Source organism: Bufo gargarizans, chromosome 7 (assembly GCF_014858855.1).
Source record: "Bufo gargarizans isolate SCDJY-AF-19 chromosome 7, ASM1485885v1, whole genome shotgun sequence".
Lineage (NCBI taxonomy): Eukaryota > Metazoa > Chordata > Amphibia > Anura > Bufonidae > Bufo > Bufo gargarizans.
In genome coordinates, this window is record NC_058086.1 from 165,627,679 (window position 1) to 165,644,996 (window position 17,318).

The 17,318-nt window shown below is 47.2% G+C and overlaps 1 protein-coding gene across 3 annotated transcripts in view; it reads left to right on the forward strand.

The window, feature by feature from the left end:
• Positions 1 to 17,318, forward strand: part of CHCHD6 (coiled-coil-helix-coiled-coil-helix domain containing 6) — a 226,176-nt gene that overhangs the window by 150,552 nt on the left and 58,306 nt on the right. For all 3 annotated transcript variants that reach the window (XM_044301385.1, XM_044301387.1, XM_044301386.1), the window contains one exon: positions 1,744 to 1,879. In XM_044301385.1, the coding sequence (XP_044157320.1) occupies positions 1,744 to 1,879 (136 nt within the window). The remainder of the gene's footprint in view (positions 1 to 1,743; positions 1,880 to 17,318) is intronic.

A 17,318-nucleotide genomic window follows, 5' to 3' on the forward strand; every position in this document is an offset into this window, starting at 1 on the left:
GGTGCGGGGGGAGGATCCATAGAGCGAACACAACCTGCGAGGTGGTCCCAGAGCTGCTGGAGAGGGCGTGGGGGGAGAATCCATAGAGCGAACACAACCTGCGAGGTGGTCCCAGAGCTGCTGGAGGGGGCGGATCCATAGAGCGAACACGACCTGCGAGGTGGTCCCAGAGCTGCTGGAGGGGGCGCGGGGGGAGGATCCATAGAGCGAACACGACCTGCGGGGTGGTTCCACAGATGTCCAATTGGGTTCAAATTTGAGGAATTAGGGGGCCATGGTTGTACTGAGAAGTCTTGGTCATTTCGTCAGGCTCTTCAAACCAGTGTCAGACATTTCTAGCCGTGTGACATGTCGCATTGTCTTGCTGAAACATCCCATCCGCCCCAGGGAGACAATCAGCATGTAGGGGTGTACGTGATCTGCAAGGATGGAGTCATTCCTGAATCGGCCGAGTGTGGCTTCTACATAAATGAGTGGCCCAGAGAATGCCAGGAAAACCTTCCCCCGACCATAACGCTTCCCCCACCAGCTTGTGTTCTTCCAGCAATGGCTGCAGGGCGTTCCCTCTCTGATGTTTCTCTGCTGAAGCACCAATGGGGACTCATTGGACAAGACCACGCTTTACCAATCAGCGGAAGTCCGATTCCAATACTTTTATAAAAATGGAAGCCTTTTTCTGCTGATGCAGCTTCGTTATCAGAGGAGCAGTGACCGTCCGTCTGCTCCGGAGCCCCAGACGCAGTAGGTTCTCTGAACTGTTGTGTTAGACGCACGTCTGGTACCCCCGGGTTCACTGCTCCACTGTAGGGAGTCTTTTAACTGTTGACCTGTCCTCTGGATAGGTCATTAGAATCTGATTGGTGGGGTCCGACACCCGGGGACTCCTGCTGATCAGCTATTTGAGAAGGCAGCGGCACTCCTGTAAGCACTGCGGCCTTTTCTCAGCTCACCAAGCACAGCGCCATCCATTGTATAGTGCCCGCGCTTTGTATCACAGCTTAGCCCCATTCGCTAGGACAGCTGCGAGAAGGCACTTACAGGAGTGCGAACAGCTGATCAAGGAGGGTCCAGGGTTTTGGACCCACATCAGATACTGATGACTTATCCAGAGGATAGGTCAACAGTTAAAAAGTTTTGGAAACCCACTTTAAAGGCGGTTTTCTGCTTTGGATAATCCATACTTGTTAGAAGGGCCCTTTGATAATAAGCAGAGTTTCCTCCAGCGATCAACTGCAATTCTTTAGGAAACCTGGTTAATGGTGTTTTCCTGCAGCGCCACCGCTGGAGAAATGAAGTATTACACAGTGTCCTTCTAAATCAATGAGTTGTCAGTGTAAAACAGTAGAGGAGAGGTCCTCCAGAGAGAGAGCGATGTTTTTTGGCCAAGATGACAACATACCTGAACAGAGAACTTTCCTCTATCACCTCCAGATTACCTAACAGGGCGTGTAAAAACGAGATTCCTAAACCACGCAGTTTTTATGTCGGGATTGTTATATTTTGGGCACGTCCTTTCAATGAACTCCATTTCTTTCTTGTGCATTCACTGTTTTCTGTATTCTGTCTCTCTGTATTCTGCACATACCTACAGATTTTTGCCTGATAATCCAGAATGTAAGATAATTTGACACATGATGTGGTTTGCGGTAATAGATTGTGCTGTGCCATGGAATATAGCGACGCTGCAGCGCTGTCCCTGGTGCTGGATGGTTTCTGTTCATACCCTTTTCCTTTTCTTTCCAGGAAGAGAAGTTACGACCCGGTTTGCATGAATCTTCAGTCTGATATCCTCAAGTGCTACACAGAAAACCGCCAGGAGCTTCTCAACTGCGGCCACCTCGCCAAAGAGTATCGGAGCTGCGTGAGGGAGGCTCAGAAGGTAAGGCTGATGGAGATGTCCGTATCTTTCCTGTCTACACATCTTCATTACCTCCGAAATGAAGGGTTCAGTCCGACAACATTGGGGATTTACAGGTGTCGGATTATGGGACAGTCATAGAAAGTTCTATCAAACTTAAGTCTAAGGCCCCTTTCACACGGGCGAGATTTCCGCGCGGGTGCGATGCGTTTGTTGAACGCATTGCACCCGCACTGAATCCTGACCCATTCATTTCTATGGGGCTGTTCACATGAGCGGTGATTTTCACGCATCACTTATGCGTTGCGTGAAAATCGCAGCATGTTCTATATTCAGCGTTTTTCACGTAACGCAGGCCCCATAGAAATGAATGGGGTTGCGTGAAAATCGCAAGCATCCGCAAGCAAGTGCGGATGCGGTGCGATTTCCACGCATGGGTTCTAGGTGACAGTCTATTCACTGTATTATTTTCCCTTATAACATGGTTATAAGGGAAAATAATAGCATTCTGACTACAGAATGCTTAGTATAATAGTGCTGGGAGGGTTAAAAAAAATAAAAAAGTTAACTCACCTTATCCCCATGATCGCCTAGTTCCCGGTCGGTCTCTTCTTTAGCTGTGACTAAAGGACCTGTGGTGATGTCAGATCACATGCTCCATCACCATGGTGATGGACCATGTGATTGGAGCATGTGATCTGACATCACCAAAGGTCATTCAGCCCAAGCCCACAGCTAAAGAAGAGACCGACCGGGAACTACACGATCATGGGGATAAGGTGAGTTAACGTTTTTATTATTTTTTTAACCCTTCCAGCGCTATTATACTAAGCATTCTGTATTCAGAATGCTATTATTTTCCCTTATAACCATGTTATAAGGGAAAATAATAGAATCTACAGAACATCAATCCCAAGCCCGAACTTCTTTGAAGAAGTTCGGGTTTGGGTACCAAACATGCGCGATTTTTCTCACGCGAGTGCAAAACGCATGACAATGTTTTGCACTCGCGCGGAAAAATCGCGGGTGTTTCCGCAACGCACCCGCACATTTTTCCGCAACGCCCGTGTGAAACCAGCCTAAGGCTACTCTCACACTCGCGTTTGGTGCGGATCCGTCATGGATCTGCACCGATAATAAAACCGTTAGTATTATCTTAAACATTGCTAAAACGGATCAGTCTTGAACACCATTGAAAGTCAATGGGGGACGGATCCGTTTTGCATTGTGTCAGTGAAAACGGATCCATCCCCATTGACTTACATTGTGTGTCAGAACGGATCCGTTTGCCTCCGCATCGTCAGACGGACACTAAAACGCTGCAAGCAGCCTCTAGAGCGGAATGGAGGCTGATCGGAGGCAAACATATGATTCATTCTGAGCGGATCCTTTTCCATTCAGAATGCATTAGGACAAAACTGATCTGTTTTGGACCGCTGGTGAGATCCCTGAAACGGATCTCACAAACGGAAACCAAAACGCCAGTGTGAAAGTAGACTAAGACTTAAAAACTTTCAGAAAAAACCTGAGCGATATCCTGATGCTTTCCCCATGCCCGGTCTGCTTTGTCTTCAAACTGTCTGGATTATTGGTTGACGGATTAAACAGATTTCACAGTAATTTAATGTCCATTTACAAAGTACAAGTGTCAAGCCGCCGATGTGCTGAAATTCTTCAGCCATGTAATGTGCATGCGCCAAACGTGCCTAGCTCTGTCAAAGCATTGGAGGGCGTAGCTTGGAAAAAAGATGAGCGGAGCATAAAGTGTAACGGTAACACCCTCGTTGCACTAAGGGGCTCATTAGCATACATGTATAACGCCTATTTCTCTGGATTGGAGGCACATATGAAGATGGGACCAACAACATGGAAATATGCCGGCAAGCGGACATCTGAAAACGGGGAAGGTTTAAGTTCGAGGTATGTGGTGACAGATTCCCTTTAACCCCTTCACAACCTCCATGTGTACATGTAAAAATTTAAATCATCCCCCTATCCCCAAAATTTAAATTTAAATAATGAAAAAAAAAATATTAGGCATTGCTGCATTCAAAAATGCCTGAAATTGTAAAATATAAAAATAGTTATTCCATATGATGTAACGGGGAAAAAAAAATAAAGAGCCGATTTGCCATTTTTTCATCGCTTCCCTTCCCCAAAAAAATTGAAAAAAAAGTGATCAAAAGTCACATATATTCCAAAATCGCATCAATAAAAACTACAGATCGTCCCGCAAAAATATAGCTCTGATAAAACTCCATAGACCTAAATTTATAGTGTAACTGCCATTTCACTACCAAAAATGGAATTCCTAACATATGTGATGCTGAAGGGAAGATATTCATGAAGCTTTATTTTTCAGTTTATTTTACCTTTCTGGTGTCTGTATTCAGCCCTTAGCAACTCTATTTCTCTGTGCCTCTATTTCTGCATCTTCCTAAGATTGTGTCTGCTGCACTTCCTGTGATGATCTTTGCCTTTTCTTGAGGCCATTCTGTATTTTCCTCACTTCCCATAACCCCTTGCTCTCCTCACATGAACTAGCAGGACCAGAATGCAGATAACCTCCGCCATGACCCCAGAGCAGTGTTTATCCTCTCACATACAGCTAATCAGAGACAGACAAAACCAATCGGAATGCAGATAACCTCCTCGCCTACCCCAGAGAAGTGTGTATCCTCTCACATACAGCTAACCAGATCAGACAAGACCAATCAGAATGCAGATAACCTCCCCCACTACCCCAGAGCAATGTGTATTCTCTCACATACAGCTAACCATAGACAGACTAATCAGAATGCAGGTAACCTCCCAGTCACTACCCCAGAGCAGTGTTTATCCTCTCACATACAGCTAATCAGAGACAGACAAAACCAATCGGAATGCAGATAACCTCCTTGCCTACCCCAGAGAAGTGTGTATCCTCTCACATACAGCTAACCAGATCAGACAAGACCAATCAGAATGCAGATAACCTCCCCCACTACCCCAGAGCAATGTGTATTCTCTCACATACAGCTAACCATAGACAGACTAATCAGAATGCAGGTAACCTCCCAGTCACTACCCCAGAGCAGTGTTTATCCTCTCACATACTGCTAATCAGAGACAGACAAAACCAATCAGAATGCAGATAACCTCCCCTACTACCCCAGAGCAGTGTATCCTTTCACATACAGCTAACCAGATCAGACAAGACCAATCAGAATGCAGATAACTTGCCCCACTACCCCAAAGCAGTGTGTATCCTCTCACATACAGCTAACCAGAGACAAGCCCTGCATTACATGAAATCGGCATTTGTTTTAGCCTCTTAATAGCTACATTAAAAGGTTTTTAGGAACCATTTTGGGGTGTATATATAGTGTATTAAATAACTTTTATTATTTTATTTTTAGGGAGAAAACAATCCTGAAATTTTTACATTATTTTGTGGATTTTTTTTACGGCATTTAGTGTGTAGTAATAATAACATAATTTGATTATGTGGGTCACTACACTGATGTCACATTTCTACATTTCTAAATATTTTTTTACTACCTTTCTCTCCTCCTGTCAGCTCTGCAGCTCCTTCCTCATTCTCCTCCACACTGACAGAGAGGAAGGGGGCTGCTTTATCTGCTCATATCTTTGGTTTAGTACCAGATATGGGCTTTGCATTGTTTGAAAGCTGATATTTCAAGCTTTCAGACAATACCAGAATGACAGCAATATGTTCAATACAGGGAAAGATATTACTGAAATCGGGATGCAGTGAGTGCAACTGAAAGTGAATGTAAAAGCAGGTTTTACCCCCGATTATTCCCGACTAAATTTTAGTGATTTCTCCTCTGTTGCTTGGACTTTAGCTGTCATTCTGGTCTTGAATGTCAGCTTTCAAACAAGACCAGTTGCATGTTTCTAGCTGCTACTATTCAGAAGAAAGCAGCATCTAAAGCAGCATTCCCTCCCACCTCCACTTTCTGCGGAGCCCAGGCACTCAGGGCTGTGCTCCTCCTCCCAGTGCTCTCCCAGGCACTCAGGGCTGTGCTCCTCCTCCAAGTCCTCGCCCCTGCACTCAGGGCTGTGTTCCACCTCCCAGTCCTCTCCCAGGCACTCAGGGCTGTGCTCCTCCTTCCAGGCACTCGGGGCTGTGCTTCTCCTCCCAGTCCACTCGGGGCTGTGCTTCTCCTCCCAGTCCACTCGGGGCTGTGCTCCTCCTCCCAGTCCACTCGGGGCTGGGCGCCTCCTCCCCGTCCACTCGGGGCTGGGCGCCTCCTCCCCGTCCGCTCGGGGCTGGGCGCCTCCTCCCCGTCCGCTCGGGGCTGGGCTCCTCCTCCCCGTCCGCTCGGGGCTGGGCTCCTCCTCCCCGTCCGCTCGGGGCTGGGCTCCTCCTCCCCGTCCGCTCGGGGCTGGGCTCCTCCTCCCCGTCCGCTCGGGGCTGGGCTCCTCCTCCCCGTCCGCTCGGGGCTGGGCTCCTCCTCCCCGTCCGCTCGGGGCTGGGCTCCTCCTCCCCGTCCGCTCGGGGCTGGGCTCCTCCTCCCCGTCCGCTCGGGGCTGGGCTCCTCCTCCCCGTCCGCTCGGGGCTGGGCTCCTCCTCCCCGTCCGCTCGGGGCTGGGCTCCTCCTCCCCGTCCGCTCGGGGCTGGGCTCCTCCTCCCCGTCCGCTCGGGGCTGGGCTCCTCCTCCCCGTCCACTCGGGGCTGGGCTCCTCCTCCCCGTCCACTCGGGGCTGGGCTCCTCCTCCCCGTCCACTCGGGGCTGGGCTCCTCCTCCCCGTCCACTCGGGGCTGGGCTCCTCCTCCCCGTCCACTCGGTGCTGGGCTCCTCCTCCCCGTCCACTCGGGGCTGGGCTCCTCCTCCCCGTCCACTCGGGGCTGTGCTCCTCCTCCCCGTCCACTCGGGGCTGGGCGCCTCCTCCCCGTCATTAGGGTATAAAAATATGAAACGGCAGTTGCACTTTATTTTTTAAGACGCAAGAAAAAGTATACAAATATGATATCGCTGTAATTGCACTGGCTCGGGAAATGGAGATAATAGGTTAGTTTGACCACATAGGGAGCAAATTGCGGAAGGCACACGGGCGGCTTCCGGTTTTTGCAGATCGCGGTTTGCGAACTGCAAAAAACGCAACAGTCGTGTTGTGCATGAGGCCTAAACAGAAAGATGATGCTGCAGACGTTTCCGCTTGCCAGCAGAGGTCACCTGACTTGTTCCAGCCACGTTCCTGACATACAATAGGCAGTAGATGAATTCTGCCTGGAGTGGATCTGTTGGAGGCATCGCTGGATCTGTTTGAGTTGTTTTCATGGGCAATTGAGTGAATATAATTTTTCTGCTCCTTCCTGCCCTTTTCATACAGCCGATGACTGCGACGCCGCTTCCCTCATTCAAGGAGTTTTGTTCAGAAAATAGGAATTCACTGTTCGGCTCCGATTCTGTGAGAGTGATCAAAAACTTCAGCAATTCACGGAAGGAATAAGAGATGGACTCTTAAAGGGATATTCCCATCTTGTAAAGTAGTGACATGCCACAAAGATAGGTGCTATGAAACTACAACTCCTAGCATGCAAACATGCTCAATTGTTCTTCTAGCGAGGGAGGACGCGTTGCTTCAGCGGCACACGGACTAGTGTTTCATAAATCAAAATTCTGTTAGAGTAAAATGCTGAAACTTATTTTGCATTTTGCTAATTTCTGTGCAAAATGTCACAATTTTTTTTGAAACTTTTTTAGGTCCGAAAACTGTCAGAATTCACACACAACAGATTTGTTGCAGAAATTTCTGAGCCGGTTGCATTTATCCGAGTGGACTTGCAGTAATCCACGCACATTGAACAGATTGTGTAGCTGCATACATTTTTGCAACATGTGTGAACATACCCTTAAAGGGGTTGTGCTAGAATGACCATTCATCAGCTGTTGTCTGATAAGACATGATTGCGATGGCCGACAGCAGACACCTGGATTTCCACAGAGCAGCTGGATGAGTGTGTATGTGTGAGCCCCGGTCATCACCCCGCCCCAGCCATAGTTTCTGTTTCCATGTGTTATGTCCTCACCTGGTGACGCTAAGCCGCTCGTCAGAAAGAGCGGACCTCGAGCAACGTGGACAGGCGAGACTGGTGCAGCAGAGCTGCAAGACTGATGGAGCAGGCTGGTGTAGCGGAGCTGGAGATCTAATACAGAAGACTGATGTAGTAAAGTTGTTCTAAACACTGGAGAAGCAGAGAGATGTAGCAGACTTGTAGCAGCGTACTGGAGACTGGTATAGCAGAGAGATGTAGCAGAGTTTTAGCAGCCTACTGGAGACTGATGTAGTAGAGTTGTGGCAGTATACTGAAAACTGGTATAGTAGAGCGGTGTAGTAGAGTTTTAGTAGCATACTGGAGACTGGTGTGGCAGAGTGATGTAGCAGTGTACTAGAGACCATAATAACATAAACGGTAAGTGCTTATGAACGGGATAGGTGGGGGTCCAACCCCCCACCCCCATTTTAAATGGCACAACGTTTAAGCATGCACGCTGCCACTTCATTCAAAGCCTGGACTGCTGGAGTACAGCACCATCCCTTAGAGTATGTATGGAACAGCAGTGTGCATGCTCAGTCTCTCGTCCGTTCTCGATGGATTGTAGATTTTTATTTTTCGTTTTCTTTTTTTAACCGCTTGCCCACCTCCCGTTGACTATGTTTGGGGATCAGCACTTATCTGTACATGGACCTTTCCCAACGTCCTTGCAGAGATCGTGGCTGCATGCTAATTGTCAGTGACAGCAGGGCTCTAAAATAGAGAAAGTGATGGCCACAAAAAGAGAAAGGAGCTCATAGGGTGAGTACGTAAAAAAAACCAGTGTCCTCTAAACACAAGGGAGTTAATTATGCTCACCTATTAGGGTTGCACCAAATAGGGCGCAACCACAATGAAGGCCAACTAGAGAAATTACAGGTAACTGGTTGGTGCTGCCGAATCTGTCCGAAAGAGCCTTAGGCGGGGGCCAGACCGCCAATCGGGTAAACACTGGTCCAGTACCAGTCTCCATAGAGAAGGCAGGGACGGCTGGATATAGAGATCAGGGAGTGGCAAAGCCGCTTTCTGCTCGTGTCCTAGTGGTCATGCGATTGCTGGTGGCTGGGTAGCAGCATGAGCTGCTGGGTCATAGCAGACTCAGATCAGCTGTGCAGTGAGGCATTACAGTGATGCACAACCTCTCTGGGGTCTGTATCCCCCCCCGCCAATATGTCAGTTCCATTTACAAGAGAAATCAGCAATACATATTTTTTTTTAAAAGGTAATGTTAAATGTCCTCCAAAAGTGTTTGACCCTTATGTGCTGTTAACAAAAGAAAGATTAAAAAACATGAAAAACTTTTTTTTTATGGTTATAAAAAATAAAATAGTAAAATAAAAATGACATAAAAATAAAGCCCCATGTATCACTTAATAAAAGGCGCAAAAATTATTGACATAGCTGAACTAAAATAACTGATAATGCACCTGGTCGGGGGGGGGGGGTAAATGGCCCGGACTTGCTGCAGTGTCGGAGGCTGCCAGGAGGGAGCCTGAGCGTCCATGGTCATGCCTGCAAAGCTCTGTGGAATATAGCAGCGCTATAGAAGTGCATAAAATAAATAAGTTGTATCTCCTCGTCGGAGTCTAGAAATCCTACAAATAACCTTGAAATAAAATGCAAATGATGACAAATCGACTTTACGGACACAATGTACTTTCCGGCCTGTCACCGCGGATGTGTGAGATGCCCGTTAGTCCAGCGGGTGGCCCGTGCGCGGTTAAACAGCACGTACTGACGCCACAGGGGAAGGGGCCGCGTGTCCCTGGAGGGGTCTTGCCAGCCTGTACCAGAAGTCATCTGCGCTTATTGAGCCTGATGTCTGAGGCAGAGGAGCTCTCATTCCCATTAGCATGTCCAGAGAAGCCGTATTCCTGATTAAAGGCGTGCGCAAGAGCCCAGCTGCCAGCGACGCTCCCCGCAGAAGCTCACCGAAAATGAGATGAGAAAATTGTCAGCTTGTGTTAGCGGCAGCGCTGCTCGCGGACGCCCCACGGGAATGCAACTTACTTTTCTTCCCTTCCTATTTGTTGTTTACCGAGAAGGTCACCGCTTGTCTTTTTAATCATGACGACTGTAAGATCCACTTACAAAATACATCTGTACTGCACCGCGGGACCCGCCGCTGAAAGCCCCTGTCAAGTATCGGCGGGGGGGGGGGGGGGGGGAGAATCGCTGCGATCGGACGTAGTTTACCCCTGCAGAGGCCAGTTGTGCCATTACAAGCTGGCCATAAAAATGCAGGAGAGGCTGCGTCTGTGGTTGGTCGAATGTAGTAGTACCACCCCCTCTATGGCGTCCTGTAGCCCTGGTAGGGTTTTTATAGCATGAGATGCTTTCTATATTGATTAGATAGTTTTTCAGGGTGGGATTGTGGGGGACCACCGCCAATTAGCAGCGGTGATCCCTGGAACGCCATGCCAACTACATTGTGGCCCATCCTGCAGGGCAGCTCTACTCTGATCTGAACCCCACCGATTACAAGTATACTCCAGGGTGTACAGAGGTCTCAGACAGCTAACCATCAGCAGTGACCATCCTCCTACCCTACTGACTGTTTCCCTATATGAAACATAGGTGTATACAAACCTGTAATGACCGGCGTCACACACAGGGAGGAAAACAGGGAAAGCCCTGCCCAAGGGAGAGGGAAAGGTGGTGACCCCTAACTCACCTTGCGGCTGGCACCTGACTGCCCTGACGTCCCTAGACGGGTTCCTCACCCGTGCGGCGATCACGTGCTTAAACCCTGGCTTTCCCTGAAATGAGCCCTAGATAGTGAACGGGCCGGTGGGATCACTAGTCCGCACCACTGCACTAAGAGGGAAACACCAGGGAGAGGACAGACAAATACAAACAAACACAAACACCCAGGTGGGCGACCACAGCAGTCCACAAAGGTCCAACAGGGATCCGGAGGGTAGCGTTCTGAAACAACCATCCGAGAACGCAGCAACACAGCTCCAGTGGGTCAGAATAGATGTCCAGGCAGGAAGCTCTATCTCTGGCAACCAGAGAAGTGTGAGAGAGGAATATAAGGAGGTTTGGGAGTGCTGGACAAGGAACAGCTGAGGAGAAGGAGCTACGGATCCCTGAGTGAGCCAAAAGGGTTTGCAAAGCAAACCCAGAAAGCTACCATAAGGAAAACAGCCCTATCTTAAATAGAGCGTGCAGCCAACCGCTGCGACTTCCTGACCCCGGGTATAACGGAGTCAGGCGTGGTTCTCGATACCCTCGTGACAAAACCTCTCCAGAAGACCACCAAGGTTTTCAGTGACAAGTTTATAGTTCCTTCATGTGCTTATGCATACTTGCCATCAAGGACCACTCATCTAGCACAGTGTTTCCCAACCAGTGTGCCTCCAGCTGTTGCAAAACTACAACTCCCCGCATGCCCGCACAGCCAAAGACTGTCCAGGCATGCTGGGAGTTGTAGTTTTGCAACAGCTGGAGGCACACTGGTTGGGAAACCCTGGTCTAGCAGACCATTGCAGCCAAAGCCATGGTCTCAAAACTGCATCTCCCAGCATGCCCTGAAAGGTATTTGTTTTATGACGTTAAAGGCTGTGAATAACCTTACCCTTTTTTATTTTATTGTTCATTAGCTTCATAAATGCAAAATGAAGCAACTTTCTACAGTCTTCATTAAAGATTTCCAACCATTTGGCGTGTGCAGAGTGTGTGTAAGTCCTTCACCTAGCTGCCGGTGCTGCAGAATCTGACATAAATCCAGCAGAGCTCCTGTGTCTGATGGCTCTGTCTGTTCCAGTGTTGGAGCAGGGAGGGGTTAAGGTTGTACGTGACTGATCTGAGTGTGGAGAGGGAGGAGAATGTCCAAGGGGCGAGGGTAGGCTGTAGATAGTGGAAAACAGACCCAAGGGAGTTTTCAGGAGGAACAGAGTCACATAGGCTATGTACAAATGTAGATAGAAAGCAGAGCACGCACTGCAATCTCTGCAGGTAAAGGGGATATGGAATCACACCCCCCTCAGCATCAGTGATTGACAATACAAGGGCAAATCTGGAAGCTGTGCTGATAGGTGAGGGCTAGGAAAGGCAGCAGCATCCTGGTCACACAGGTCTCATATCCAGCATGTACCACTGGAAAGGACACAATCATTTGAGAAGTCTGAAACTAGGAGCAGGTTTTAGATTGAATATCAGGGAAATGAATGTAGGATTGGAGATTGTTTATATGAGTTGTTACCCAGCTTTCCTATAGTTAGGAAGCAGTACTGATGAATGCATTTGTTTGCTATTCAAGAGCCTGGGTGGCAGCCATATTGGTCATTACCCAGGTTTCCCAGAAACAGATCTTTATAAGATTCAGCTGAATATCCTCCGTCAGCATGGCCGTGCCTCCTTGTCGCGTGTTCTGGATGATTTCAGCATGACCTGGGAGACAAAGGTTTTAGTGAATCTTACTGGTGGATCATGTGCAGATCAAATACATCTCACAGCTGGGGACTGGTTACAATGTATCGAGTCCAGACGATCTTCTGTGAGCTAAACACATCAGCAGTACAGATCCCTCTCTCCTGTGCTGACAGTTTGTTACAATGTGTCCGTCCGCAGTCTAGACTCTTCAGCTCGCAAAGGATTGTCCAGACTGGATGGCACAGTGACAAACCCTCAGCTGTTAGAAGTGTTTGGTAGCTGACACCAAACGGAGATCTTGAAATACAAAGTATATTAGAAATCACAGCAGACCTACAGCAATCTATTGAGGAACCTGGCAGCAAGTGATAGTTTCCCCTGCAGCACCTCCACAGGTAAAATGTGGAATTGCATGGTGCCCCTTTCACATCAGCGCACTCAGTCAGTGCAATGTGCTCTCTGTAGGTTTTTCTCCACTTGCCTAATAGGTGACGATTGTGAGAAGGAACCCTCATTATTCTGCTCATAATTTCCAGGAGGAATTATTGAGGAGCTCTAAGAAAAGATGCCCCAGCGTTTTTAATTCAGTGGGGATGCAAATGTGTTTTTTTTCAAAGCAGACCTGTCAGGAGAGCAGCCCAGACCTCTTTAAGATATAGGAAGCTGAATTCTGCAGTTTTGTGTTTGTAGCCGGGACAGATACGCAGGAACGAGTACACAGCCCCGACGACAAGGAGAGCGATAGACTCCGAGCAGGTGGTGGAAGAAATCTGCTAACATTTTCAGCACTAGCTGTAAAGTTATTACAAACTTGTCCCCAAAACGCGTGAATCTGTAATCTCTGCCTCATGTGCGATCATCAGTAATTAAGTTTAGTGAACATTTACTTTATCATATATTAGGGGTATTTTTTTATTTTTTACCAAATTTTACTGTTAGACGACATTATTCGCACAGAAAGTGTAACTGCGGAAGTGTTGATTATTCAGTGAATCATTTGTATCATTCAAGTATTAAAATTATCTTCTGAAATAATTAATGACCAGAATCCAGACCTGAGCAAAGTGTATAAAAGACTTTATAAAGTGATGAGACAACCTGCACCTACAGTCCTCCCTATATACTGCCAAACCACTGCCACATGGCTGGATAATGGAGGGAGAGACAGTGCAAGAGTGGAGACTCATTCAGGTCCATATTCTTGTACACAGGAGGCAGTATTATAGCAGTTATATTCTTGTACATAGGAGGCAGTATTATAGTAGCTATATTCCTGTACATAGGAGGCAGTATTATAGTAGTTATATTCTTGTACACAGGAGGCAGTATTATAATAGTTATATTCTTGTACATAGGTGCAGTATTATAGTAGTTATATTCTTGTACATAGGGGCAGTATTATAGTAGTTATATTCTTGTACATAGGGGCAGTATTATAGTAGTTATATTCTTGTACATAGGAGCAGTATTATAGTAGTTATATTCTTGTACATAGGAGGCAGTATTATAGTAGTTATATTATTGTACATAGGAGCAGTATTATAGTAGTTATAGTCTTGTACATAGGAGGCAGTATTATAGTAGTTATATTCTTGTACATAGGAGCAGTATTATAGCAGTTATATTCTTGTACATAGGAGCAGTATTATAGCAGTTATATTCTTGTACATAGGAGCAGTATTATAGCAGTTATATTCTTGTACATAGGGAATGAAAACCAGAAGTGGAAGCTTCTGCCTATGACTAGACATGAAGTGGTTGATTGTACTTTGTTCCTGTGCTATAGAAAATATGATAAAACAGTGGCCATTATTTGCTAGTCAGCTGCATTTCTGTTTTGTCCTCCAGCAACAATAGAGTTAAATATATAAGGGCCGTGATGGATCCCGTGATGTGTGGAGTGATCTGATTGAGGATGGCTTGAACCTTGCCAGCACCAATTAGCGAGGTTTACTTTGTGTCTCTTAATGTTATTGTGGCTCTCCAGCAGTATATCTTCCCGTGACCCATATATCTTTATTACTCTCTCCCAGTACCACAATGGGATTACCCAAGACAAATTGCTTTCAGTATGCAGGCCCCGCTACTCCGTGTTTGCATTGTGAAGTTCACCTCTAGTGTAATACAGAACAGGCGCCGCTTTATAATGACACTAATTAGTTATTTATCAGGATCTCAACTTTGCTGCTCCATGGATGCAAATCTAATCTGTGCGCATGTGAAGACTTTATGTATTCGGAGTAGTGAGGGGCTTCTTTCTGGAGCTCCTAGTCTAAGAGTATTTTTATTTTATTTTTTATTTTTTTGGGGGGATAGCGCTGACCTCTCCATGTCAGATCCTGTCCCTGAGCTCACAGTTTCCTTTGGATTTAAACCCAGGGTTGTAGGACATCACTGCTGACTAGGTACTAATAGGACTAGTTTAAAGGGGTAGCCCGAGAAATAGATATATAAATTATCCATAGTATAGGTGATCAGTGAGAGTCTGACCGTTGGGTCCTCAACTGTTAATGAGAATGGGATTTGTTTCTTGTTTTTCTTTTTAACCATTTAAGGGTACTTTCCCACTAGCATTTTTCTTTTCCGGCATAGAGTTCCGTCCTAGGGGCTCAATACCGGAAAAGAACTGATCAGTTTTATCCCCATGCATTCTGAATGGAAAGCAATCCCTTTAGGAGGCATCCGGACGTCTTCAGTTCAGTCTTTTTGACTGATCAGGACTGAGATAATACCGCAGCATGCTACGGTTTTATCTCCGTCTGGATCCAGCATTTTTTTCCATAGGAATGTATTAGTGCCTCCGGTCTGCGCATGCACAGACCGAAAAAAGATGAAAAAAATACATGCTGGATCCGTTTTTCCGGATGACACCCGGAAAGACGGATCCAGCATTTCAATGCATTTGTAAGACTGATCAGGATCCTGATCCGTCTTACAAATGCTATCGGTTGACATACGTTTTGACGGATCCGGCAGGCAGTTCCGATGATGGAACTGGTTGCCGGATCACTCTGTCACAAGTGTAAAAGTAGCCTAAAAGTGTTTTCTGAGACTTTTAAACTGATGACCTATGCATCGGATGGGTCATCAGTATCTGATCGGTGGGGGTCCGACACCCGAGACCCCCGCCGATCAGCTGTTTGAGAAGGCATCAGACGTGGCAGTAGCGCTGCGGCCTACTCCAGCTTTCCTTAGGCCAAGTCACGACATGTTCATCGGTCACGTGGACTAGGCGCAGCTCAGCCCTATTCAAGTGAATGGAGAGGTGAAAGGGGGTTTTCAAGACTTTGTAACTGATGACCTATCCTCTGGATCTGATCATCAGTATCTGATAGTTGGGAGTCTGTCACCCAGGACCCCCGCCAATCAGCTGTTTGAGAGGGCCGCGGCATTCCCTCTGCGTTTCCTAGGCCAGTGACGACACGTTCATCGGTCACATAGCCTAGGAGCAGCTCCGCCTCGTAGAAGAACAATGTACGGCGCTGTGCTTGGTGAGCACGGCGAAGGCTGCAGCGTACTGTGAGCACCAGTGCCTTATCAAACAGCTGATCGTCAGGGGTCCTGGGTGTCGGACCCCCACCTATCAAATACTTATGATCTATCCAGAGGATAGGTCATTAGTTCAAAAGTTTCGGAAGACTTCTTTAAAGGGGTTATCCAGGAAAAGATATGTATCAGATCTGCAGGGTTGCGTCACCCTGGGGACCCCCGTCTTGAGGCCAGTGACTTCACTGTACATCGGTCGCACAGCCTAGTTGCAGCTCGGGCCCCATTCAAGGCAAAGGGGCAGAGCTGCAATATCACTCACAGCCACTATACATTTTATGGCGCGGCCGGGATCCTGCATCGCTCACCAGATCTTCCGTGAATGTAGTGGTAATCGATGGGGGTACCAATATTTCTACCCCCACTGATGTAAGAATAAGGACCTATCCATATTAAATGCGGTGGTCATAAATTTGCTGCCCCGCTTCATTCAGTGCGTATGAGACTGATGGAGAAAGCCAAGCACGATCGCCATCAATGTATAGAGTTTGAGCAGTGGCGGGCATGCGTGACTACGGCTCCATTCAGTTGGCGGGTGGAAGACCCCAGTTTTCTGATATTCGAAAGGATAAAGTCCCTTAAAGTGATTGCAGATCACTAGGATAAGTCATGGCTTTATCATCAGTGGGGGTCTGACAACTGGCACGCCAACCGATCCTGAGTGGGCACTATTGCAGTGAAGGGCGGTTACTGCAGTTTTCTGCACGGTTGGGCGGCTGACAGCTCCTGCGCGGTTGGGCGGCTGACAGCTCCCCTGTACAGAGAGGGGCCGCAGCACTGAATCAGTATGGTGTCCTCTTCATTCTCTGAATCGATGGGGGTCCCAGAGGTCAGACCCCCACTGACCATAAAGTTATGATGCGTCCTATTTGCCATCATTTTATAAAATGGAAAAACCTTTTAATCTGCTTTCTCACAGCTGAGGTGTTGTTACAATTACAATACACTGTGATATATATATATATAGATGGTACGTTTTACCTGCGCTGATACATTGTAGCAAGCTATGAGGAGAGAGATTTGTGCTTTGGGGGACTCTGTTCTCGAGACAGGTGTCACCTTTGGGACTCGCTCTGATCTGACATTTGTGGCCTATCGCTCTGTTTAGCTAGGACTACCCCTTTAAGCTTCCATATGTAATTACACGGTTTTCTATTCATAGACAGCAAGCAGAGGTCTTGAAAATGGTGGTAAACTGAGCCACAAAGTATATTGCAAAGTTGCAGATGGATTTTTTTTATACCATGGAAAATGATGGGAACCCTAAGGCCTCGTTCACACAACCGTCTCCCCCCCCCCCCTTACGGGCCGTTTTTTGTGCACCGTATACGGAACCATTCATTTCAATGGGTCCGCAAAAAAAACGAAATGTACTTCGTATGCATTCCGTTTCCGTTTAAAGATAGAACATGTCCTATTATTGCCCGCAAATCCCGTTCTGTGGCTCCATTAAATTCAATAGGTTTGCAAAAAATAACGGAACACATACGC